We start from the raw sequence: 27,133 nt of genomic DNA on the forward strand, positions 1-27,133 counted from the left end.
GAGATGAGACCAGAAGGCTCCCAACAACGTGAGCAGGGCCCATGGAGGCCCCAGCTGCCCTCTCCCATCCCCACATGAGCTTGCCTCCCGATTCTCATAGGCGTTTTTCATGATCTTCCTCCAGATCCTCTCCATTGTCTGGTAGCGCTTGCTCTCCACGGGCAACTGCCGGGTGATATCCTCAGAGCTGAAGATGGGCTCCAGGTAGAGCCAGGACCGCTGACAGTTCAGCCACTCCTCTAGCACCTCCTGGGCAATGAAGGCATGGACTATCAGGGCCCAGAGTCCAAGGTGGAGTTGGGTCTTGCCCTCTATGACCTAGACATTTCACCTCACCAGAGTGCTGGGCAGAGCACAGGGCACCAGAGCCAGTGTCCGTGCAGAAATTTCTAGATGGCACTGTCAGCCACAGTACTTCAGGGAACAAAGAGGCTGCATGGATGCCTGCTCTCCAGAGAAATCCCAAGATCCCCACAGGATGTCTGAGCCTCCAACAGAGCTGTACGAGCCATCTTTCCCTACGAGGGAATGGCACCCAAACCACCAAACTCTGAAGTAACAGGAAAGAGCCCCAGTGCCTACAAGACCAAACCAGACTCCTTGCCTGGCAGGACTTTGGGTCTATGACCCAAGGATTCTGAGGTGTTTTGGGACTTGAGCTTGAGATCCCTAAAACATTCTCTGAAACATGAGTGCAAGAGTGAGATATCTTCAAAACAGGCCATCTTTCTCCAAATTCTGTCTCCAAATTTCCCTTTCAGGATTTATCTCTTATCTTTTCCCATCAATGCAAACTCATTCATTCATTTGTTCATTCTCTTCCTTGTGAAATGTGTGCCATCGTCAGCTCTGGGCCAGGCCCACGTGGGCACCAGGAGAAATAGAGGGGAACAGGATTGGTCCCTGCCCACGGTGAGCCAACAGTCCACTAAACAGCAGTTCTGCCTCTGAATCACCAAGGACCTGGCATGGGTGATGGGCTCTGTAAGGGGCATCAACCAAGGGCTGCCCTGGGAATCAGTGAGGGCTGCTTGACACTGAGCCTTAGTGATGGAAGGTGGAGATAGAATTCCAGACGGAGGGGACCGCGTGAACAAAGGAGGGAGACCCAGGGATAATGCTGACCAGCTCAGGCATCTCTGGGTGGTCCAAGGAGCACACAGACAAGCCCTCCTCACTTCGCTCTGGCCTTTACTAGAGGTTTCTGAATAGCTCCCAGGAAGACCCCAGGGAGGGGCTGTCAGAATCTCACTGGTAGGTCTGAGGCCTCTGCGGACAGCCCCCGCCTCTGGCCTTGAGACCCCTGAAGAGAGGCAGTTCTCAGTGCCCTGGTGCCCTAATCTCACACCAGCTCCAAATGAGACAGGAATGGGAGGCTCAGGATAGAGCGAGAGAGGGCACTGAGGAACCTCAGGGCCTCGTGGTATCCAGCCCAGAAAGTTCCATGACTGGAGGTGCTAGCTGTCCCAAACCCAGGCAGGCCTCCGGAGTTCTGCTGGCAGCTTTCATGGCCCTCCTCTGCCACAGCTCCTGACCAAACACTGGTCCACACCCCTGCACTGCCTCCTCCAGCAGCTGAACTTCAGAGACACAGAGCACTCTTCTAGTTGCCTTCCTCTGCATGAGGGGCATGTCAGAACCAGGAGCTGTGCAGAGGTGGGAAAGGCACACCACCACTTCAGCCCCCTCCAGGCACTGTAAAGAGCCACCTATGGGACAGGGGGTTGTGAGGGTGGGGGCAGTGGGGGTGGTAAGGGACGCCTAAGGAGGGCCCACCTGGGTCAGCTTCAGCTTGTTCTCCCAGGCGCTGATACGTTGCTCGAAGGGCTTCTTGTAGGGTGAGAAGGACATGCTCTGGGTCATGACGATGTGGTCATCGAGCAGCTGTGAGGCCTCATCGGGGCTCTTGAGGATGTAGGTGTCCGTCTTCTTGTAGGGCAGCACATTGAACTGGATGGCTGACCACTCCTTCTCCATTTTGTCCAGAGCCTAGGTCGGGCACAAGTCACGCTGCGTCCTGGGAAGAGGCTGGCCCGCACGCTGTCTGACCAGCCCTGGGCAGGGAAGAGCAAGCTCTGCCCGGCCATGATCTTCTCACAGGCCCCTCTGGCAAATACTTTCTGCTTGTCTGGTCAACAAATCCCCCATGGGCTCTCATCTGAATTCAAGGCTGACTGGTTCTCACACATGGCTGCATGTGTACAACATGCATGTATAACATGTGTTGGGAGGCAGCTAAGGTACTGGTTAGGAGCTCTGGTCCCAGTTCCAGCCCTTACTGGCTATGATACCCTGGCCAGTTGCTGAACCTTTCTGAGCCTTAATTTACTCATCCATTAAATGAAGGTAATGCTATCAGCTCCTTCCTGGGACAGGAAGTAACTTGAGGAGTCACTGAGTAATAACAGGGCTGGTGGACACTGTGCCAGCACTTCACATACATTACTCACTCACGTAACGGAATGCACCTCAATCCCTGGGCCTGGTAAATGACCCCAGAGATGGGGCCCAGTGCTGTCATACTGCCATGCCACCGGGCAGGGCCTGGGTGGGGTAGGGTGGGCCTGCTGGTGGCTGCCCACCTGCTCGATGGCGTACTCCTTGCCAGCCACCTCGGCCACCTTGCTAATGCTCTCAATGTGGTCCTGCAGATTCATCTCGAGGCAGCGGGTGAAGGTCAGGTTGGCCTTGGGCTTGACATTAATGTTGATCTCATTGGACAGCAGCTCCCAGTGCCGATTCCGCATCCCAGGGTTGCGCAGCCCCTGGATCAGCGGGATGTACGGCTTGAACTCCTCGATACGAGCCTGGATGTCCAAGGCCACGTCCTGGCAGGCTGCCGGGCAGGTTAGGTGGGCGTGAGAGGCAGCCAGCACAGGCAGGGAAGCAGGGGATGGGCTGGCTGGCTTGCCCGCCTACCTGGGATATCCTTGAACTGCTTCACGCACTTGTGCATGGTCTTAAAGGACTCAATGACATTCTTCTCCAGCTGCTCAGCATCGATGGCTGACAGGGGGTCATTCATCCAGCTCTCGGACCAGCGCAGCCAGTCGGAGGCTGTGGTCCAGAGGTCCAGGTAGGGCTGGAACTCCTTCACCATCCTGGAGAGCTTGTCGTACTGCAGGGACAGACAAGCCAGGCTGCTTCGAGGTGCTATCAGGTCTCTCTCCACACTGTTCCTTCTTGGGCCAGGTCCTCTCCCCGTCCTAGCTCCTGGCTGCTGTCTCTGATCCTGTCCCCGTGGACTTGGGCCCTGCTTCCCTTCTTCCTACCCCTGCCCCCAACCTCCAGGCTCTGGGCTTTGAGTGGCTGAGCGAGGCCCGCACTGACCCTCAGGCGTCCTGCCTGGCTCCAGCCAGCCTCCTTGCCCTGCGGGCGAGGGGTGGGTTTTCTCTTCTCTGTAGCCTGCAATCAGTCCTGCAATCCCCTCCGCCAAATACCAGGGCCCTGCCACCTGGCAGCTGGGTTCTGATGTGGCCACAAATGCCCTGGGCTAGTCCTCAAGCCCTGGGGGTTAGGGGACGGTGTGCCCACAGGAGGCCTACGTTGGTGATGGGCAAGCTGAAGATGCGCTCGCGGTTGTTGTAGAGTGTGGCCAGCTGCTGGCAGTCCTTCAGCTGCTTCTTGACCCGCCGCACCTCGTTGGCAATCTCATGTGCTCGTGTGATCTCCACATGGGTGGAAAAGCCAGCTACCACCAGCTGTGGGCCAAGGAGCAAGGAATCAGACGCCTGTGTGGCACCCCCCACGTGTCTCCCCACACCCAGGGATCTCGAGGTCCCTGGGCATCAGCATCTCCAGGTTCTGAGGGTACTTTCTTTGGGAATGAGCAGGCTCCTGGCCCATCACAGGTAGCTGATACCCCCCCATGCCCCATAGTGACATAACAAGGTCAGAGGAAGACCCCGTCCCCTGGACACGGTGCCCTTTGCCCACAGGGGCATAGAGGACACAACAGAAGAGTCGAGGCCCTTTGCTACTCTGAATTCTTCTGGAACTTGCTGCCCAGGCACCCCTCTGGCCTTCCAGTTCATTCTCTTAGCTATTTGTTCTTTCATCTACCAATTGGCCCATCAAACATCGACACAGCAACTCCTGAATCCAAGAAGTGAGGCCTGGCCCTGGCGAACTTTGTGTGTGTGGGGGTGGGGGTGGGGGGGGCGGGAGCCAGTCCTGGCAGAGCCTCAGCCAAGCCCCACCTGCAGCCCTTCCAGCTTCTCCTGGAAGTTGTTCTGATCCATGATCTGGATTTTGCGGAACTTCTCCTCATCTTCGTTGTGCTGCTGCCGCACCATCTCTATCTGACCGAGGATCTTAGACGGCCAGTAGCTGGCAGCCCATCTGGATGGGGCAGGGATGGGCATGGAGGGGAACGTCACAGCGAATGCCATGGGTCAGCCAGGCCAGGCAGCGGCACCCAAGGTGAAGGGGAGAATGGGGGATCCAGGTGGCAGCTGGAGCCAGCTAGGGGCGGACGACTGGGAAGTAGAAGAGAGTTGGGAGGTGGCCACTTCTTGGGCTATGGGGCCGCCTGGCAGGAGAGGCAGTCCCTGCCCTGGGATTGTGGTCTGGGAGCCGTGCTCAGCATCCAGGGAGATGCAGATCGAATGTGCCCAGCGCAGTGACAGGGCAAGACGGGGAATGGTGCCGGAAATGAGAGGAGTGACGCTGACGCAAAGTGACAGCCTCTAGTCTGCATTTCTTTGGTAACTAACCAGGGCCACCTGGTCACCATTCTTCATATCAGACCACCCCCCTCTGCCTGGCTGACATGGGGCCCTGTGGGATGCAGGCATTCTGTCGGCAGCTGGTCTGGAGATGCTGACCCTGGGGGAGGCCCACCTGAGCACCAGGGTGCCGTCTAAAGCCGGCGCCTTGGGGCTCCTGGGCTCCCAGGAGCCAGTGCCAGCCTCTCCTGGGCTCTACCGTCATGCAGGCACCCCCAGTCTGTGAGGCAGGGTGGCCAAGGGTTCTCTGGAGGCCTTGGTAAGGCAGCCCCAACCTGAGGCAGTTTCCCACAAGGCTCTTGAGCTGTCTGGGGACATGTGCTCCTCCCCCGGGATGCCCTGTGACAGGCTGACGATGGAGTAAAGAATGGAGACGGGGGGGGGGGGCAGCAGGGTCCTAAGACCAAGAGGCTCAAATGATTTCCTTCTGCCCCACTGGCCACCTCGCACTGGCCCCGGCCCCTGGGAGCCACAGCCTCTGGCATCTTGGCAGGGAGTTTCTGGTGTGAGCACACAGCCTATGGCCATCAGGATACTGGAGAGTCACTGTGGCTCAGCACCTGCTCCCCTACCTCCCCACGTGGGGTGGGGACCAGGCTCCCACTCACTTGTCATTGAAGTCATCTGTGTTGAGGTTGTAAAGGAATTCATCCATGACCTGGTAGTCACCCATGACCTTCACGATCTGCTCCTGCAGGGACAGGTGGTGATGAGAATGCATGTGTGCCTGGTGAGGGTACGTGTGTGACTGGGACCAAGGCGACTGGGTGCTATGGGGAGGCGCTCTCTTCCAGAGAGGAGAGGCCTGGGGTGGGGGAGGCAGCACGGGGTGCAAGGCCAACACTGGGGCTCAGAGCTCCAAGGACCATGGCTGCCACACCGCCAAGTCCAGCCCCTGACTCATAGACAGCATTGCTCTGAACCTCCACCGTACAGCCAGCCTCCTAGCACCTGAGCCCCAGCTGTCTCTGCATCTACCCCACCTCCAGCCTCCTGGTTCCTCATCTCCCAGCTCCTGCCTGTCTCCAGCCCTCGGTCCCTGCACAAAGGCTCCGTGCCTCCCAGGCCCTCGGCCCCACATGTGCCCCAGCAGGACCTCTAGCTCCACCAGGCTCCTGGACACCGGCCCCCCATCTGTCATGTGTGTGCCTCACCTCCAGCTCCACCAGCTTCTCGGGGATGCCCTTCATCCACTCGCGAAGCTCAGCCAGCTCCTCAATGCTGTTGGGCTTCTCATAGATCTTACGGCTGATACTGCGGAACTCCTCACAGATCTGGTGGGGTGGGGAGGGCTCCAGGGAGGCCAGTGCCTCTCCTTTGCTGTCCCTGAGCCCTGCTCCTCCTTCTTGATCCCCAGTATCTCCAGAGAGGTAACTGCCCCTCCCCACCTGACCACGTCCTGCAGCCAGCTCACTGGGGAGCTGAGGCCTTGCAGTGGGGCAAGGCCTGTAAACCCAGAGCCATCATCACCCATCGTACTTCACCCTCCCCAGCCTCCTGCACCAGGCCAACACACACACACACACACACACACTCATGCACTCACACACATGCACTCACACATGCACACACGGGACTTATGAGGCCTGCACTTGCACACCCTCAGCTCCAAGAAATGATCCACCTCAGGGTGTCCTTTGGGAGGGGTTTCTAGGTTGCTACAAGTCTAGAGAAGGACGTGGTAGCCCCCCTCCCCGGGATACCCCATATGGGACAGTCCCTGCAGGGTCAAGGCAGAGTGACTTCCAGATCCTCCCATTGGCCTGGACATCTGCAGATCCCCCTGAGCCTGCCTGGGGACATCTTGCCGTGGGAGGCACTGTGCACGTGAGCGTGTGTGTGCTGCTGCAGGCCCTGGGGCCAGGCAGGGGCGTACGTACATTATCCACTTCCTTGTGCAGGTTCTTGGCCAGGATGTCCAGCACAGAAGTGGCCAGGGCCTTGCGCTTCTTGGACAGGCCCTGCTTGACGTTGTCGACGTTAATGTAGAAGGGCCCGATGACAATGCTGCTGGGCAGCGAGCGGTCCAGGATCTCTTTCTCGCGCAGGTGGGTGAGCACCACCTCCCGCACCTCCTCGGCTGACGGGCAACGCGTCTGGTAGGCCCTGCGGGTGGCGGGCACACGTGAAGGGCAGAGGGTGGCAAGAGTGTGCGTCGGGTCACACAGGCACAGACACACACTCAGACGCACGCACGCACTTAAGGAACGTGGCGATGTCATTGTTGTTCAGCTCCAGGTATTTCCTGTACTCCTTGGCGTAGGCCTGCAGTGGGACCATGGCTTTGTGTATGGCGTTGGCTATGGTGACCCGCAGCTCCTCCACCAGTGGCTCGTGGAGGCCCACTGACTCCAGCAGCGGGTTGCCGCTGATAAAGAGGTCCTCCATCACCAGCTGTGGAGCAAAGGGGTGTGGGCACAGAGCTGGGTGAGCCATGGGGCAGGCGGGCAGAGGGGATGGAGATACGATCCAAAGACTGAGTGGACAGCAGTGTGGCCAAGCAAAGAGAGCATGATGGGCGTGGAGGCAAGGGTTGGGGCCGTGTACCAGGACAAGGCCGGAAGCCCCAGGAGGTCCGCCAAGGGGCAGCGTCTTCCTCTGTCCATGCCTGACTCAGCCCATTGTCAAGGAAAGGGACAGACCGGACAACCAGGTCTCTGATGGTTCTGACTGACCAGCGAGGAAGGCAAGAGGGGACTGGAGTTATAGAGGTTGTTGGACCACGGGCTTGAGTTGTACACAGCTCTGGTGATGACTTGGGGACTCGTGACTAGAGTGTGGAGCTTGGCCTGTGTCCACAGCTTAATGAAAGAGAGAGGTTAGGAGCTGGGTGGGATCAAGAGGGCGGGCGGGATGTGGGTCACACACGGCTGTGGCAGGAGTGGGTTAGCGAGCCCTGGTCACCCACTCCTAAGTGCAGGTCAGACACTTAGCAGCTATGTGACCTTAGGTTAAACTCCCAGCCTCCTGAGAAAATGGGAATGTTAATGGTTCCCCACTCAGCTTCTGGTGAGGATAAAATGAACTACTCAAGAATTAAAGGGCTCAGCACACTGAAGCCAGGCAGGAGGCCCAGGATAGAGTCCAGCCGCTCTAATACTTGGGGCAGCACCCTGTGGTTCAGGTGGCCACCAGAAGCCAGGGCAGCAGGTGTCCCGGGCCTCGAGCTGAGCCTGTACCTTCTCCAGGTGGGGTACCGCGTGGGTGGCCAGGATGCCCTTGTCGAAGAGACTGAGCAGAGATGCCTCGAACTGCTCCAGTGGGGTGCTGTAGTGCACCCCCGAGCTGTCCAGCACCAGGTCCACAATGAACAGGGGATTCTTCCGGGGCCTGTGGAACAATGGCCAGGTTGCCTGTGGGCGGGGCCTGAGGAGGCCTGCGTGCAGCAGGCCCTGCCCTCTGTCCTTCCTGCCAGCAGTATGGCCCTTGAGCTTCTCTATGCACGAGACTTGCTCCCCCCACCTCCCAGAAACCTCCAGGTTATCACACAGAAGCATCCAGACGAGCCAGATAGGCTCCTCTGTTCTTGTCACTCGCTCAGAGGTCCATGGGCACTGGGGAGAGGGAGGACCCCCCCCACGTGGTTCTGAAGTCATCCGGGCACCAACGTGGGTGCCCATCAGGGCAAGACACTGGGCACTTGCAGTCTCCTGCTCTCCCTAGGAGTCCACTAGCCTTGACTTCCAACGCACACTACACATCTGCCAACAACCCTCCAACCTGGATCCCAGCAGGGCCACCTCCCTGCATTCTGGACTGCCACCCACCCACCCGTCTGGACTTCTAATGGTATCTCAAACATCCTGTGTCCCCTGACTCCTGCCAGCTCACTCCAGGGATCCGTCCCCAGGGGTAGAGCCCGGACCCAGCCTGTTTCTTCCTCTCCTCTCCTCCCCCTACACATCCACCTGCAGCCAGACCCCATAGCACTTCTGCCCATGCACTGTCCCAAATCTGCCCCACCAAGTCCCAGCCTAATAATTCCTTGTCTAGACAATGGCAAGAGCCTTGGTCTGAATTCTCCTCTGCCTCACTTGTCCCCACAAATCCAGAGCTTGATTTTGGAATGTAAATCAAATCATTAACTCCCGTCTGATGGCTGCTGACCACATTTAGAATAAATCCAGCCACAACCAGGATCCCAGGAGGCTCTGTATAATCTGGCATGGTCCCTGCCACCTCTCCCACGTCACCCTGACCAGCCTTCCCTGCCCTCCCCACTCCAACCATACCTGCTGGCCTTTCCTTCCTTGACTGCCCTACGTTCTTTCTCCCCCCCCCCATGTCTGTACCTGCTGGTCCATCCATCTGCCCCACATCTCCTTGTGGCTGGCTTCCTCTCACTCTCAAGCTTTGGCTCAGATGTCACCTCCTACCTACCCCCTGGGTCCATCACAGCGCCTGCCAAGAGTGGCAATGACTGTGTCTACTTATTTGTTTTCTGACTGTCCCCCTGTGAAAGCAAGGGCCATGCCTCGCTTGTTCCTCTAAAACCCTGCCTGGTTCATGGCTCAAAGAATATTTCTTAAATGAGGAACTCAATGACTGCCTGAGAGACTGCAAGTCACAGAAGAAATGCAAACCAGGGCGTGTGGGACATTCCCCAGAAGCCCGCACAGGAGGCAGGCTCTCCCGACTGTCGGGGACCTGGCAGAGCTGGGGACTTTGGCCCTGACTGCCCTGGTCCCCCCACCGGCCACCACTGCAGCCACTGGGGCCGGGCAAGGAACAGCTCTGGTGTAGACAGTTGCCTCCGCCCGCCAGGCCCCACCTGTAGGGGCTGTTTATCAAGTCTTCGCCCCAGACCATGTCATCAGCGCAGTCAAGCACACTGCAGCAGGCCTCACTGATGAACTGCGAGAAGCTGCTCAGCGAGTCCTGCACCAGGAATCGCAGTGTGTCCTGCAGCATGTACTTGATCTGCTCCATCAGCTTGCGCAGCTTCGACATGAGGTACACCTCCCAGCTGGTCTCGTAGAGGTTGTACCAGCCCTTGCTCATGTCACGCAGGCTGCTTCGCATGGCCACCTTGAGCGTGCTGATCCAGCTGTCCTTGAGGAACATCTGCACCTGGAGTGGCCACAGGTGGCATCACACAGCCACCTAGGGACCTCCCATCCACAGCCACCATGTTCAGGAGCTCTAGGCACCAGGGCGCTCGAATGGCCTGAGGACTCGTGACCACGCGTGTGGCGTTGGCTATGGTGACCAGCCCCATACGTTCCGCCAAGCCCTGACAACCATGGTTGCTGGGCGAAGGAGGAAGGGAGGGGTAGCAGAAGCAGGGCTTTCCCTCCAACCAAGGGAGAGAGGCAGAGACAATAGGATCGGGGCAGAGACAAACACAGAGTGGAGCAGAGAGAGAGGCAGAGAAGGAGCTTTTATCCTAGGCCATCTGGCAGCTGTCTCCCATGAGTTTGTACTCCTTCTCTCTCACATCCCAATCCTCAGGTAGATACAGGGGTCCATGGGGTCCCCACTCTCCTTTCCATGACAAAGGTTCTGCTTCAGAGGTCACCAGGGTTGGGATGGAAAGTAACTGGTTCTCCTTTTCCCTCCAAGGTGAGTCACCCCGCTTAGTGCCCCCCCACCCCAGCCTCCCACAGGTCTAGGAAGAGGAGAAGCCTAGTTTTAAGGAGAGCAGGGGCTCATAGCCTCACTGCTGGCGATCGCCCCCAGGCTCTCCCAGGAGCCCCTGGTCTGCACCTGTCACCTCCAAGGCACTGGCCTGCATGCCACTGCTCTGTGCCCTGGGTGCCCACGCACCTGGGAGAAGGACTGTGTCTGGATCTGCTCGAACTCTTCCAGGCGGTTGTACTTAGAGAGGGTTGAGTGGAACAGGGACATGGTGGTCACCTTGTTGCACTCGGCCCGCACCTTGCTGAGGGCTGTGATGACCTCTGGCCGTGTGAGCAGGGACACAAAGGTGAAGTTTTCCTTCTGCTCCTGGAAGGGGTACTTGGGGACACTCACCAGACCTGTGATCGGGGTACGGGGGGGGGGAGCCAATGTCAGATCAGCCTGGGACACACCAGGAGTCAGGACAGATCTATAGGGTGTTTATGGAGGGACACAAGTCCTGCGTTCTCTCTGGAAGAGACACACTGCCCCCAGAACCCCTCTTTTCCGACAGCCTGTCAGAGTAGCCCCTAAGGCCTCACAGTGATGTGCCCATTCTGGGGTGAGTAAATGAATTTCCTCCAGGCCCCTCTGGGTCATAGACCCCTTTAAAATGGGTGAGAACTGGGGACCCTCTCCCCATCCACTCCCACCTACTCTACACACAAGCCCTGAGGCCCATCTGGGGCCTGCTCTGGAGCACCAAGAGGGGAAGATATGGGTACCAGGGCCCTCGGAACACCCACTATTCATGCCTGACCCAGCTTCCTGGGCACTTCACAGACTTGGAACTGGGTCCAGAAAACGAAATTAGCAGGGATCGAAAGGTCAAAGCAAACAGAGCTTGGGAACCTGGCATCCTGTTCTGAGACTCGGAATGCCACCACTCAATGGGGCTGCAGCAATGCCATTCCACTCTTGCTACTGAAGGCAGAAAGGGCCATATGTCCCTGTCCAGACAATCAGAGCCCCTCTTCATCCACTTCTGAACAACTGCTTTCCTAGCACACATTTACCTTGCTACTTCTGCACTACTCAGACTAGTATTTTTAACAACAGCCTTCATCTACCACCCCCATTGCCATCCCCAGCTCTCCAGGCAGTTGGCGAAAGGCGGGGAGGAATGCTGGAGAAGGGATGGATGCAGGTGAGTGTCAGAGGTACAGATGGGGCCGGAGGGGTTCTGGCTTGGTGGGTGGCCAGAAGGCCTCCTTTGCCCACAGCCTCACCTTGCTTGGGCACCTTCTCCTCCTCCTTCTTAGGAAGGGTCACATAGGAGAACGTTTGGGGCTTGGAGGAGACAATTTGGTCAAAGTTGATCTTGTTCATGCTACGTTCGTAGTCCAAGTTCACCTCCCTGGAGAGATCACTGAGGTGCTCCAGAACCCTGTCCACGGGGAACAGAAAGAGGGGCGTCGGGAGGCCCCACACACCCTGGCAGCCCCACGCTGCGGTCCAGCCGGGGCCCAGGCTCTGCACTGGCGTGTGCCTGGGCACATGAGTTTGAGGTTTCCCCTCTGGATTCACGGGCACACCTCCCACCCGGACCCTGGCCACTGCCCTCCATCCCCTATCCCCAGCCTCTTTCATGCCACCCTAACCCCTCAAATCAGTCCCTGACTCTGCCAAGTTTGCTTCTCACTTCCCAATGTCATATAGTGCAGGCCATCCTCGGCTTGGTGCCCTCACTCCCACCCCAGCCCATTCCAATCCACTCCCCACAAAACTCCAATCTGGTCATGTCCTTCTCTGTCTTAAAAACCATCTCTGGGTTTCCTGGATCCTAGGGTAAAGCCAAACCACCTTCTGGGACCCAAGAGGCCCTTATGTCTGGCTCTGACCCCCACCTTCCTCTCAGACCACTTTCCCTGCTCCCACAGTACCGCCACAGGCAGCCCCTGGAGTGCCTGTAGGCACTGAGCTCCCACTCACCTCAGAGCCCCTGGCAGCCACACCTGACTGACCCCGCGCTTACTCGGCCTGACCAGCTCGGCTCCTCCCTTGGGGTTTCTGCCCCGGGCATATTTTGCCCTCTCTAGATGAGAGCTGGCCCCATTTACGCTCCCAAAGTGCTTCCCCTGTCTCAACACTCCTGGTCCCAGCTGGTCAGTGAGCACAGGGTGAGGGACAGTGTGTACATGGGGCTGTGTCCAGCTCATGGTCATTTCTGCACAGCCTTGCACAGAGCCTGGTATTCAAAGGGTTCCCAGTACACAGGTGTTGAGTACACACATAAAGAAATGAAAAAGTATGTCCATGGCTCAGAGCCCCATGTAACCAGCAGTGAAGTCTCTGGCAGGAGGTAGCCCAGGCCATCCAAGAGCCTCCCTCTGTTCCAGGAAGTCTGTGGCCTGTAGTTCTCTTTCTGTGCTTCTCTGCTTCCCGGAGCAGCAGGCTCAGCTCAAGTGCTGCTTCCCCCAATGATCAATAACTGATGCAAGATAGAAAGTTAAGCTCCCTTGTCCTGTCTGCCTCAGGACAAATGCTGTGGTGTCACTCATGCTCCAGAGTTCCCCTGGGATCAGAGGCTAGACGTCTCCTAAATCCACATTTCTGCCTAGCTGCTTCCTCTACCATATCCTGCCGTCTTCACTCCCTTACAGATTTCTCCTGAGGGGACTTCATCCATAAATCACTTATACAGGAATTCCCCAATCAGATTTTGCTTCTAGGGAATCTGAGCTACAGAGGACTCAATGGACCCAGGACCTGTGCTTCTGAGACTGCTGCTGCCACCCTGCTCCAGGACGAAGCCAGCATGCACTGGAAACACACCAAGCCCTGACCTACCAAGCCTGGACTTCCTGCATCAGATTTCTTGTTACAGGTAAGACGGTGCATTTCCCTACTGTCATAGCCAATCTGAGCCCAGTATCTTTGTTACATATAGCCAAAAATATTCTAAATAATCTAAAACTAAAAAATAGAATTCTGTACAACCAAGGTAAAGGTGCCCACATCAATTTAACTCTCCCAGCACACTCTCAAAAAAAAAAAAAAAAAAAGAAAAACAAGAACAAATGGCACTACCAAAATGCATATCTTTAGCATAACTAGAATAAAGAGAATGTCCAAACTTCACATTATCTTTAAGTAGAAAAATAAATATCAACTCCCAGTGAGCCACCGCTCACACTCTTACTACATGCCTTCATGGAGAATAAGGGCAGACTGAGAAAAGCTTTGCCAAGTGGGGAGTAGCGGTAGCCCTAAGATTTATCTAAAATCCTGCCAGAAAAAGAAAGTCCACCCCAACTGCAAAAATACTTAATAAAAGTCCTGGCAAATCAGAGCACTTTCTACAAGGAAGGGTCTGATGTGCGTGCATTCGAGGTAACGTTCTTTGAAAGGTATAACTTATGAAGGGGAAGATAAAAGGAAAAAAAGAGGAGTACTTTGGGGATTGGAGGGTGACGGAAAAAGAAGTAAACATGAAAATCAGAGTCCTGAAAGATAAGAGAGAACAAAAAACTTGGAGGACACACAACTCTTCTTCCCAAAACATGTGCAGGTGCTCTAACGGAGCCATCCATTAAAAAAACTAGTTTGCTACACTAACAGAAGAGGGCACCCTTGAACTAAGAATCTTGTAAACCATCCCAAATCCTTGAAATTAATAGGTAAAAGAAAACTACATTTATCAAAAGACGAAAACAAAAACAAAAAAAATCCCTCTAGGAATAAAAGCTACTATAAAAATAAAAAAAGAACATCTTGGGGCGGCTGGATGGCTCAGTTGGTTAGAGCACGAGCTCTGAACAAAAGGATTGCCGGTTCGATTCCCACATGGGCCAGTGAGCTGTGCCCTCCACAACTAGATTGAAGACAATGAGCTTCCTCTGAGCTTCCAGAGGGGCAGCTGGATGGCTCAGTTGGTTAAAGAGCAAGCTCTCAACAACAAGGTTGCCGGTTCAATTCCCGCATGGGATGGTGGGCTGCTCCCCCTGCAACTAAAGACTGGAAACGGCAACTGGACTTGGAGCTGAGCTGCGCCCTCCACAACCAGATTGAAGGGCAACTACTTGGAGCTGATGGGCCCTGGAGAAACACACTGTCCCCCAATATTCCCCAATAAAATTTATTAAAAAAAAGAAAAGAACATCTTAACTAATGAAAAGTCTCACCTTCAAAAAAGAAACAAAGACAAAGAAGAAAACTTACACAACACTTCAAACTGAGCTAAATATCTTAAAACAAGTATTTGGGCATATGAAAAAACCACTTGAATCAGAAATAAAATACGGAAATAGGAAAATAACAGGAAGAAAAGATACTTGATTGAACTCAGAAAAAAATGGAAGAAACAAAATTATCTCAGGAAGGAAGGCCAAATTACAAGGTGCCCTGAAGAAGAGGGTCAAATAAAAATGTAATAAAGTACATTGAAGAAAGGCAAGAATATAACAAAGAGAATGAAAATGACAAAAAGAAAGAGCTAAAAAGGAGCACAGTGTGGTTGAATCAGAAATCAGCAAAGAAGCAAGATCGACAGCTAGATAGACAGAAGAGAGAATGGAATTGCTGATGAAGAAAAACAAAACAAAAAAAATAGAACAGAACTAATATTTAAAACTATAATTCAAGAGAAACTTCCATAAATAAAAGAATATCTGAATCTATGTATTTGTGTACTTGGGAAAACTGACCCAGAATAATCAATCCTGAGACATACCCCGCTAAAATGATTAGGCTTTAAAGATTAAAAAAAGTCCCCAAGGCCTCTAAGCAAAAAAATCAAACAACTTGTAAGGGATGTCAGTTAAACTGGCGTCAGATTTCTCAAAAGCAATGACAGAGCAAGGCAACAAAAGAACAGCATTGAGAAAAAAACCAAAAATCTCTAGGAATAAAGCATGAACCAAGTATTTTATATCCAGTCAGGTTGTCCTTCAGGTTTTAACATTCAAGAGCTCTAGGAACGCTATACCCTTGAGCCCTTATGAGGAATCTACTAGAAGAGGAGCTTCACCCAACCAAGAGATTTATGGCAGTCAGGACATACTACCCCCAAATATGGCAAGTTGGTATCTTGAATGTTTTAAGCTGAAGGAATTTGAAAAATGGCAGGTGCAAGAAGAACCCTCTGACCTTCTCCTGTAGAGAGAAGGTCATAGACCCTCTGGTGAGAGGTGCTCTCCTTACGCCTGGAAGAAAGAGACATCCGTAGCTCTAAGATGGAGCGATGTCATGAGGAATCTGAAGGAAAGTCCTGCTAAGGGTTCCCCAGTTTATTATCCTTAGGCTCATAGACTTTTGTCCTGTCATGCGTTCCCACAACTTTCCACTTCTCATCAAACCTAGCATAAAAACACTTGGGTTTAATCTCTTCAGGTCTTCATTTCTTTTTGAAAACTCCCATGTCAAGTAAAACATATTAAATAAAATGTGTATGCTTTTCTCTTGTTAATCTGTGTGGGGTTTTGTGTCTGTGTGTGTGTGTGTGTTTGGTTTGTTTTACAGAGTTCTAGCCGAGAACCTAGAAGTATATAAGGAAAACGAACTTTTTTCCCCTCCCTTACAAGATGGCGGGGGAAACTTCAGAAAAAGACTGATATACTTAATATATTTCATTGCAGATTTAAGACTAAAACAAATATAGAGAGCGGAAAATATTGTTAAAATATTAAGTAGAAAAAAGCAACTAAAAATGGGAGGAGAAAGAAATGAGGAAAGAAAAAGATCGAAGATTGTTGCATAGGAACTAGAAGGGAGTTATAGGATACCATTAAAAACTTACAAACCAGATATTAAAAGCTTAAATAGGAAAGTGGGGAGTTATGGGCACCATTAAAAGAGACAACTATGAAAAAAAGAACAAAACATTAAAATGAAGATACAAAACTTCCTAAATACCAAAAGAAATCTCAAAATTAAAAGAACAAAGAAAATACATCATGTAAAGAAACACAGCATTGTATTATAATACTCATAATAATTATAACATGAAATAATATGACAAAATTAAGATCAAACATATCAGCTTTATATCACTTATTATAAGAAAAAGATTTTTAATTTGACTCCAAAGTAAGACCCAACTATATGTGTATAACAAGAGACCTACAACTAATGACAATAACAAGAGACCAACAAACTAATCCAGAAAGGCTGAAAATAGAGGAATGGGCAAAGATGCATCAGGAAAACGGAAACAACAAAAAAGGCAGGTTATAATTCTGATATCAAACAAAGTAGAATTCAGGTCAAAAGGATTAGACCTGATCAAGGACACTTTTTAATGCTAAAAGCTGCTATTCATAATGATGATATAACACGCTACTCTCAGTGGACAAAAGTGAGGATATGGAAAACATAAATAACATTATAAATAAGGTAGATTTTATGGAATATATGTATATATAAAAACTTTTATACTCTAGTAATAGAAATATACATCTCTCCTCAAGTGCAAATGGAACATTCACAAAAATTGATTATATATTAGGTCACAAAGAAAACATCAGCAAGTTCTATAAAATAGAAATAAGTAACACTGATCTCAATGTAATAAAACTAGAAATTATTAACAAAAAAATTTAACAAGAACTTTCCATAGGAAAAAACTTAAAATCTTGTATTATATTAAACTTTTTCATGAAATGGAAAATACAAACCAAATTTTTATAATTAAAAAAATTTTAAATACTACATATCAGAATTTGTGCTCTATTTTTAAAGTAGTTATCAGAGGAAAGTTCATAGCCTTAAACACATTTATCAATAATAATGTAAATAAGTGAATTAAATTCCTAGCATGCATACACACATAAAAGCTATAAACATAACAAAACATAAGTCAAAAGAAGGCACAAGAAGGAAATAATAAAGTAAAAGTAGAGATTAATGAGGTAGGAGTAGAAAACAGTAGATCAAATTAATAAGTCTAAATCTTATATATTTTTAAATTAACAAACAAAACAAATCACTAAGTAACTTAATAAAGCAAAAAAAATAAAGGAAGAAAGTATAATTACAAAATAAAAAGTGAAAAGGGGAAGTCAACATTGAAACAGAAGAAAATTTAAAAATCATATTGTAAAATTCTATGCAACTATACTTAAAAACCTAGATAACATGGATAATTTTCTACAGAAAAAAGTATACTGAAATTGACCTCATTAGAAATGAGAAAGCTTAAACAGACCAATGGTTTCAAAAGGGAGTGGCCAGGTAGCCCCAATGCAACATACATTATTCCAGAGTTTGAAAATGAAGGGAAATGTCAAAATTCTTTAAATGGAGCAAGAATAACTTTACTTCAAACCAGATAAAAACAGTACAAGAAAATTACAGCAACATCATATGTCAATGCAAAAAGTTCTAAACAGCATATTAACTAACAGAATCCAATACTACATTTTTCAAAAATGATACACTATGGTCAGGTGGGATTTATTAAAGGAATGCAAAGCTGTTCAATATGAGGAAATCAATTAATATAATACACCATATTAATACATCTAAGGAGACAAATCATATGATTATATCCATAGGTTATTAAAATGCCTGCGACAAAAACACTTAAGAAAGTAGACGTCAATGAGCATGTTATTAAATAAATAAAGTTCTAAAGAGCATTTTCTTAAGAGGGAAACCCTAGAGATAGTTCCACAAATACTAGGAGCAAGGTAAGGACGCCTACCACCTCCCCTGCTATTCAATATTGTACTGGAGGTATTAGAAAACGTAATTAGACAACAGAAAGTAATTAGAAGAATAAGAATTGGAAAAGAATAGGTAAAAACTATCTCCATTTACAGATAATGTGTACTTAGAAAACCCTAGAGAATCAGTGATAAAACAAACTCAAACATTAAATGATTCGGTTAGCTAACAGGATACATAATTAGCATAAAGATATCAACAGACATAATAATAGAGAAAAATCCCCTTTATAATAGACACAAAGAAGATAAAATACTTAATAACAAATATGCAAAACCTATATGAAAAAAACTTGAAAACACTCCTGAAAGACACAGAAGTAAATGAACAAATGGACAATATGTTCTTGGACAGGACAATTCAAAATCCTAAAAGTATCAGCTATACCTAAGGTATACCTAAGGTATACCTAATGCATTATATTGCATTAAAATATAATGCAATCCCAATAAAAATACCAAGTGTCTTTAAAATAGAGCTAGACAAGTTGATACGAAAGCTCACATGGGAAAATAAACATGCAAATCCCTATCAAAATCCCAGCAATGATTTTTGCAGAAATAGAAAAATCCATCCTAAAATTCATATGACTCTCAAGGGACCCCAAATAGCCAAAACAATCTTGAAAAAGAAGTACAATATGGGAAGACTGACACTTCCTGATTTCAAAACTTGCTAAAATGCTACAGTAATCAAAACAGTGTGGTACTGGCATAAAGACAGACATATAGACCAATGACTAGAGTAGGGAGTCCAGAAATTAATCCTCGCATATACAGTCAAATGATTTTCGACAAAGATGCAAAGACCATTACATGAGGAAAAGACAGTCTTTTCAACACTTTGTGCTAGGAGAACTGGATATCCACATGCAAAAGAATAAAGTTGGATCCTTACCTCATACCATATGCAAAAAAATTAACTGAAAATGGATCAAAGATCTGCACGAGAGCTAAAATTATAAAACTCTTAAGAGAACACCTGGAGGAAAGCTTCATGACATTGGATTTGGCAATAATTTCTTATGTATGACACCAAAGGCACAAACAATAAGAGAAAAAAATAGATAAATTGGACTTCACCAAAAACAAAAACTTTGTGTCCTAGTGACACAAAGGACACTATCAACAGAATAAAAAGGCAACCCATGGAATGGGAGAAAATATTTGCAAATCATGTATCTAATAAGGGATTAACATCCAGACCCAGAATATATAAAGAACTTCTAAAACTCAACAACAAAAAACAAACAACTGAATTCAAATGTGGGCAAAGAATTTGAATAGACATTTCTCCAAAGAAGGATATACCAATGGCCAATAAGCACACGAAAAGATGATCGCCATCACTAATCATTAGAAAAATGCAAATAAAAAGCACAATGAGATACCACTTCACATCCATTAAGATAGCTATTAGAAAGAGAAAAAAATAACAAGTGCTGGTAAAGATATGGAGAAATTAGGACCCTTGTGCCCTGCTGGTGGAAATGTAAAATGGTGAAGACAGCTATAAAAAACAGAATGATGGTTTCTCAAAAATTTAAAAATAGGACTTTGCGGACCCCGCTGTGCCACCCAGAGCTGCCCCACACCACCACATCACGGCCAACCCACAGGGTTCTTTGACATTACTGTCAACTGTGAGCCCTTGGGCTATGTCTCTTTCAAGCTGTTTGCAGACTAAGTTCCAAAGACAGCAGAAAATTTTAGTGCTGTGAGCATGAGAAGAAAGGATTTGGTTATAAAGTTTCCTGCTTTCACAAATTATTCCAGGGTTTATGTGCCTGGGTGGTGACTTTACATGCCAAAATGGCACAGGCAGCATCCCATCTACGGGGGTAAATTTGATGATGAGAATTTATCCTGAAGCATATGGTACCTGGCATCTTGTCCATGGAAAATGGACCTGACACAGACAGTTCCCGGTTTTCCATCTACACCCCCTGAGACTGAGTGGTTTGGGTAGCAAGCATGTGGCCTTTGGCGAGGTGACAGAGGGCATGAATATTGTGGAAACTATTGAGCATGTTGGGCCCAGAAATGGCAAGACAGCAAGAAGCTCGCCATTGCCAACTGTGGACAATTCTAATAAAATTTTTTAAGCAACTTTCTTAACCATTTCTTCTCCCATCTGCTCATAATAGCCTATAGTCTTTGTGCTCTTCTTTGGGTTCCACATTTTCCTTATCTCCCTCTAAGTCTAGCTGGATTGCAGAATTAACTTTATGATTACGAAATAAAAACTCAACGACAACAAGTAGAATTAACATCTGATCTAGCAATTCCACTTCTGGGTATATTCCCAAAAGAATAGAAAGCAGGAACACGGAAAGATACTCATACACTCATGTTCACAGCAGCATTATTCACAAGAGATGGAAGCAACTCAGTGTCCATTGACAGACGACTGGATAAGCAAATGTGGTATACATGTACAATGGAATATTATTCAGCCTCAGAAAGGAAGAGAATTTCACACAATGTGATATATAGATAATGTATTAGAGAAATGCACACTTGAAACCCATATAATTTTACTGACCATTGTCACCACAATAAATTTAATTTTAAAAATACAGCAAAAAGAAAAAAGGAAGGAAGCTCTGATGTGCTACAACAGGGAAAAAGCTGGAAGACATGATGCTCAGTGAAATAGGCCAGTCACAAAAGGACAAATACTGTTTGGTTCTACTCATGAGAGGTACCTAGAGTAGTCAAATTTATAGAGACAGAAGGTAGAATAATGGTGGCCAGGGGTTAGAGGGAGAGGGGAATGGGGAGTTAGTGTTTAATAATTGCAGAGTTTCACTTTGGAGGATGAACAAAGTTCTGTGGATGGATGGTAATAATGGTATACAATAATGGAATGGACTTAATGGCACTGAGATGTACACTTTAAAATGATTAAAATGGTAAATTTTATGTTATGTATCTTTTACCACAATGTCTAAAAATAATTAAAACAAACGGACATGTAAGAATAGCCAGGAAAACGCTAAAAGGGAAAAGCTACAAAGGAGGACTAGTTCTGTGAGACGTGAGAACTACTACAGAACGTCCATAATTAAAAATGTAGTACAAATGCATAAATAGATCAAACAGAACAAGAGCATAGAACAGAAAGCCCAGGACCGTATCCAAGCACATGTGGAAATTAGTAAGTGGCAGGGGTGGCATTTCAAACTGCTGGCCAAAGATGGAGCTTCCAATAAATGCTGATGGACATTTCAATAAGTCTAGTTAGTCATTTGGAAAAAGATAAAATCTGTATCCATGCCACACACCACACATCAGGATGAATCAAGGAATTACAAAGCAAAAACATGAAATCATACAAGTATTAGAAGAAAACTTTGATATAGGGGAAAGCTTTCTAATTATGAATCAAAATCTGGATATAACAGAAAAAATGATTAATAAAACAGTTTACATAAATATTTTCACAACGTATATCACAGATAAAGGACCAATAGCCCTAATATATAAAGAACTCATATATATAGAGAGAGGGGTGGGGTGGAGGGGAAGTCCAAACACCTGAGAGAAAAAAAAAAAAGGGCAAAACACATGAATAGGTAAGTCACAAAAAGATATAAAAATTGCCCTTAACCATATGAAAAGGTGGAAAAGATGTTCAGCCTCACTTACAATACTTACAGACTTACTTAACTTCCAGACCAGCAAAAAAATTAAATAGCATAACAACATACTCTTGGCAAGGCTGTGAGGAAACAGGCACGCCCACATGCATACAGAATGGCACAAGCCTTTGTGGAGGGAAATTTGGCAAGACCTAACAAAACTACGTATGTACTTATCTTTTGACCTAGCAATCCTGCTTCTCAGAATTTACCCCACAGCCATACTTCCATCCATGTGAACATACAAATGCACAAGGTTATTCACTATAGCATTGTTTGTAATTGCAAAATACTGGAAATCACCAAAAAGCCTGGATATTAGAGAATGGCTGAATAAACCACAGTGCATGGTACATCCACATAACAGATTACTATGCAGCTGTAAAAAAGAATGAAGGAAATCTCAATGAACTGATATAATATGGATTGATTTCCTGGGGGTACTGTAAGTGAAAAAGGCAAAATGTAAAAGAATAGTGTGCTACTCTTCATGGAAGAAAGAAGGGGGTATAAGAAAATATGCACGTGTCTGCTCATTTGTGCAAAAAGAAATATAGAAAGGATAAATCAGAAATATATATATATGTTCCCCCCAGATTTTTCTGGTCTAAGAGCCTTAAAGCAATGATTTTCCAGTAGCAATGAGCACATCTAATGCCAAGATCTCAGCTTCTAAATACCATTCCCCCCTAAAAGGAACCAGGACTCTTTGGACACATAACTGATTTCAGGGCTAGGTCTGGAAAAATACGAGATGAGCCCAGAACTTTTTGCTGCGCCAGAAAGTAAAAACATGCTCCAAGTACAATAGGAACATATCAAAAGGACACAGGAATCAGTCTGAAGAGGCCAAATCTGGGACAATTTGAGCATCAAAATAAAAAAACTGGTGGTAACAGATTATAACCCTTTGAATAAAATAAGAATCCATGAGTCCATGTTGATAATGAGAGATCTAGAGATGAATAAGAAATTATTTGGGGTCCAAGTCCATGGTACAGTGGGCAAGACAGCCCCAAACAGACAAGTGTGGAGGGAGCACTACCCCTGGGCAGCTCTACTTCCCCATAGGAGAGCTTCCTGGAGGCTGGTGTTTGGGTGTGGGGAGGGTTATGGAGGGAACTCACGAGGGCCCTCTGCGCATCCGGGGCGTGCTCATGGCCCACTGCTTGATCCTGCTCAGGCTCTGCTCACTGAGGAGCCGCTGGCCCTCGGAGGGCATGCAGTCCACGTAGAGGTTGTACAGCAGCAGTGCCTCTGTGTTCTTGCGCAGGGCATTGGCCTGGACCACGCGCTGTGTGAACACGCGTGGGTCCTCAGCGCAGAAGAGAAGCTGGATCCGTGGTACCCAGTACTGGCAGATCAGGAGGGGGGGCCTTCCTGGGGCCGGTAGGAGAGAGAAGGGAACACCCAGTGGGGCTCTCTGGGCTGCAGCACCAGGTTCCAGCCTGGCTTTGAGGCTGATGCATAGTAGCCCTGAGACTTTCCTGACCCTCCATCCCATCTGTGAAATGGGTATGACAACATTGCCTGCCCTGCCTACCTCACAAGTTGTCATGGATAGATGCGAAAGTGCTTTGTAAATTGTAAAGAGCTTTGCACAAACGAGGAGTTAGTTATACAGGGTGGCTGTTCACATGCCCATTCCTCAATGCCACCCCAGCACAGACATCACGAATTGATGGGCCCCACACTCCTTCTCAAAATCACGCTGAAAATGGCACTGTCAGCTGCTCAGAGCTGGCATAGCACATAATGGCCATTTGCCCTTCCTAGGGTCTCTGAGTGATGGGCCCTCTGTTTCTCACGGGTCAGGGACAGACAGCCGCGGGACGGACAAAGGAAAGGAGAATTCCAATCTTAGCTAGCTGCGCCCTGGGTGGGGGTTGGCCTCAGTCACAGGCCAGGGCCAGCCCGAGCTGGGGATCTGCCTGGGTCAGGGGAGGAGAGCTTGTACCTTCAGCAGTGACCCCTCCGTTCAGGATGGGCTTCCCCATCTCGTCTCGCACCAAGCCATTCTCGTCTGTCTTGTGTACCAGGTACAGCTTCTTCTCCTCATCATAGTCCAGGACACCGACATTGCACCATTTATACTTCAGCTCCCGACTTTTGGGGTCCTCTGAAACAGGAGGGGAACCCACCAGTGCTCCCTGCCACAGGGTGAGTAGGGGCCTCTGAGTGTGGACAGCAGGTACTGGGAACGGGTCTCAGAGGTCTCAGGAGTCTGGCCTCTCTCACATCACAAAGACTCTCTGGCTCCAGCAGAGTGGGGGCCCTGCTTCCTCCCGGCTAAGCTGGCCTCTGGGGAACCCCAAGCAGCAGGGGGAGCCAGAAATACCAGGCCTCTCTATCCTGTACGCGTATGACCCCATCGGGGCAGAACCAGAGACACAGACTAGCAGGGCTGGGAAACGAGGCAGGAAAGCCCCAAGCAAACAGAGACCTATTGAGGGTACGGTTGGAAAGGAAAGGTCATCGTGTCTGAGCTACACCCCTTCAAAGTGACCAAGGCAGAGTGAAGCCCTTCTCATTGGCTGCCTGGGCCCCTGGGCCCCTCATTATCAGGACAGGTAAGGGCAGGATAGAAACTGCTGCTCTGCAATGGCCGCAAAGGGTGCCTTAGGGCCTATTTGGTCTGGGTGGGCCTCCCACACTCCCTGGGCTGAAAGCCATCGCCTACTTTTCTAGCTCACCTCCTGCCCCTGCACCCCACACTCATTTCTCTCCAGCCACACTGGACGTCTAGCTATTCTTGTAACTTTGGAGCTGGCTCCTGCCTTTGCATTGGCTACGCCTTCTGCCTGGAACAGTCTTCATTCAGGTCACCTCATCGCTGGTTTGTTCCCTGCTCAAGTAGCTCCTCCCTGCTCAGAGAAGCATCTCTGCCTAAGATAGTGCCTTTCACCAGGTCCTCTCTGACCTGTTACCCTGCTCGTGTCCCTCCCAGAGCTAGTCATACTGTATATGCATTTTCTCCTGGTTCTGATTGGCTTCCTAATACCTGGTCAGCTCCCCAAGGGCAGGAGTGACTTTGTCCCATCTTGATGACAGCTGCATTCCTGTACCTAAAATGGCAACTGGTACGCATAGTAGGTACTCAATAAACTTTTGTGGAAGTTAGATGCACATGGCACGGTGCCAGGCAGAAAAGGACTCAATACACAGTGGCTTAAAACAAACACGGGTAATAGAGAGGGCGCTGAGGAAGGAAGAAGGGCTGGAATTCCGAGGAAACACTCCCTACTGGTTGCCACTGGATAGACGAGTAAAGGAGGTCACTGTGGTATGCCTCACTGGCTTTGCTTATATTTTGCTTTTCCCTTCCCTTCCTAGTAAGTTTCTTGTTTTGAAAATGCTGATGTTGTCTCAGCTCAGCTTAGAGAAAAAGATATCACAAGAAGCCCCCAGCAGAAAATGAGAGTTCTCCGGCAGAAACACTCCCTGCCAGCCCCTTCCCCCTGACACTACCACCCAAGGCTAGGGTTTATGTGAAGGGGTACAGACAGAAGCACTCCATGGAGGCTGGTACTTGGTGCAGTTAAGGTTAATACAGCTCCAAACATTCTGGTTTTATCACCAGGAATTGCATACCTGGGAACAATTGAGTTAAATTATTTTTGCAATTAAGCCCACAGTAAAGGGAACATTCTGGGCTTCTTGTCTAGTTCGGAGAAATTGATTCCCACATTAACCTGATTTTAAATCGAAACATAAACTTAACCGTATGCTCAGTGGACTCCCTGTGGACCCCCTGGTGGCTGAGCAGCCTTAAAACCAACATGGCTCTCACAAGCCTACCTGCCACCTGCGCGCTGGCCCACGTGGCCCACTCCTTGCTCCACGGTGACTAGTCCAGCCACTGGGCAGGGAGCAGGGCAGCCCTCAGCCCTGCACAGGGGCATGGCCACCTCCACCCTCCCGCCCCGTGACCCAGGCCTTCCTGGGCTGCCTGAAGAGAGACCAGCTGTGCGAGCCAGGGTGGCGGCTGTGGAAACTTACCCTGGCACCGCTCCTATCAGCAGGAAACTGGAGGGAGCCTCCACGGCCCCCAGGGCAGATCTGGGGCCAAAGGACAGGCTGACACAGACAAGCTGGAGGAAGCCTGGGCCATCAGTGCGGGGGTGTGTGTGGAGGGAGGCAACAGTGGTTGCAAAGGGGGACGCTAGGGCTGAGCGTGTGTTTACGTGATAGAAATGTGCCTGTGAGTGCGACTATGTGTGTTTATGAGTGTGAGGGACGGTGTGTGTGACAGTGAGCATATGATGGTGTGTGTGCGTGTTTGCAAGCGTGTGGCTGTGTGTGATAATGTGTGTGTTGTCCACATAGAGGAAAGTCAAGAGGCCACAGCTAGAGCTGGAGCGACAGGGATTTCTGGGAGGCGCGATGGGAGGGCTGGAACTGGACCCCTTGTGCACATTTGAACATCTCCAAGAAACATGTCTTGTTTGATTACCAATAAAAAAGGTTTTTTTAAACACTAGACACCACCCCGCGGTCCCTTCCCCAGCCCTCCCACCAATGTCATCCCTGGTCCCTGCATTTCCTGTCTCTGTGTGGTCAGCCTTTTGGCCTGTATCCCAGTGGGGCGGCCTCAGCTCCCAGGGCTGCCAGGCACTAGGGCAGCACAGGAGGCCACGGCAGGGCTGCTGCTGGGATGGAACGATGTGGACCAGGGTCCTGCCCCCCACCCAGGCTGGCCCTGCTCACCATGTCCCAGAAAGTCATCGGTAGGCAGGAGGGCTTTCCCTGGGACAGGTCTCCTGTCCTGAGACCCGGGCTCCAAGCCCATGTTGATCCACTCGCTGGGGGTCCGGCAGTCAAACTCCTCGTTATCAAACACCTGGAAGAAAACAGCAGCCATCAGGAGGAGGCTGGCATGCCAGAGGCTGGGGCTGCCTACGGAGCCGCCTCCCCTGAGACAGGAGGTACAGACTGGGCACCGAGAGCCGAGCCCCTCCTCTGCTGCTCACAGGGCCCCTGGGCTCTGGCTCTGTGAAGCCCTGTCCCTGTCCAGCCCAGGCACTGGGAGGTTTAGGAAGAGGGGCACCTGGAGAGGGATAGGAGCTCTTTCTCCCGTTGCCCAGGACCATCTAGCTCAGACCTGAGGGCAGAGGTGGCCCTTGGATTTTCCTGAGCACCCCACCCAGACTTGGAAACGATGGTGAGTTAGGGTTGCCGAGAGGCCCCCCTTAGTAGGGCAATGTGCACATGCATTCAGCTCTGCCTCCGCACAGGAACCACCAGGCAAGAGATGCTTGGGGCCATGGAGAGGAAGGGTGGGGGGCGAAGGGCAGGGCAGGCTGTCCTCCCTCTTTCTCCTCCCTGGACCCAGGGTCCCCAGTGAGGCCCTCCTCCACTCCTGGTCTCCCCATCTTGGTGAGCCCAGAGTTGGTCAGGGAGGCCTGTACACACTCCACAGTCCACCTGAACTGCTTCTTGGTACCTGGGGGTGGGGTGGGGCAGGAGCAGGCGCACAGGC

General features: G+C 49.7%; 1 protein-coding gene across 1 annotated transcript in view; it reads right to left on the reverse strand.

Annotated features, from left to right (window-relative positions):
* DNAH1 (dynein axonemal heavy chain 1) overlaps positions 1-27,133 on the reverse strand; it is a 73,907-nt gene that overhangs the window by 38,887 nt on the left and 7,887 nt on the right. Inside the window, exons 6-22 of the mRNA XM_081073046.1 lie at positions 26,362-26,494; positions 23,612-23,773; positions 22,782-23,034; positions 11,576-11,733; positions 10,494-10,705; positions 9,499-9,797; positions 7,907-8,057; positions 6,928-7,121; positions 6,608-6,833; positions 5,882-6,001; positions 5,336-5,418; positions 4,200-4,341; positions 3,546-3,701; positions 2,920-3,118; positions 2,583-2,836; positions 1,777-1,989; positions 85-249 (exon numbers count right to left, since the gene is read on the reverse strand). Of these exons, the coding sequence (XP_080929172.1) occupies positions 85-249; positions 1,777-1,989; positions 2,583-2,836; positions 2,920-3,118; positions 3,546-3,701; positions 4,200-4,341; positions 5,336-5,418; positions 5,882-6,001; positions 6,608-6,833; positions 6,928-7,121; positions 7,907-8,057; positions 9,499-9,797; positions 10,494-10,705; positions 11,576-11,733; positions 22,782-23,034; positions 23,612-23,773; positions 26,362-26,494 (3,120 nt within the window). The remainder of the gene's footprint in view (positions 1-84; positions 250-1,776; positions 1,990-2,582; positions 2,837-2,919; positions 3,119-3,545; positions 3,702-4,199; positions 4,342-5,335; positions 5,419-5,881; positions 6,002-6,607; positions 6,834-6,927; positions 7,122-7,906; positions 8,058-9,498; positions 9,798-10,493; positions 10,706-11,575; positions 11,734-22,781; positions 23,035-23,611; positions 23,774-26,361; positions 26,495-27,133) is intronic.

This window comes from Rhinolophus hipposideros (assembly GCF_964194185.1).
Source record: "Rhinolophus hipposideros genome assembly, chromosome: 14".
Taxonomy (NCBI): Eukaryota; Metazoa; Chordata; class Mammalia; order Chiroptera; family Rhinolophidae; genus Rhinolophus; species Rhinolophus hipposideros.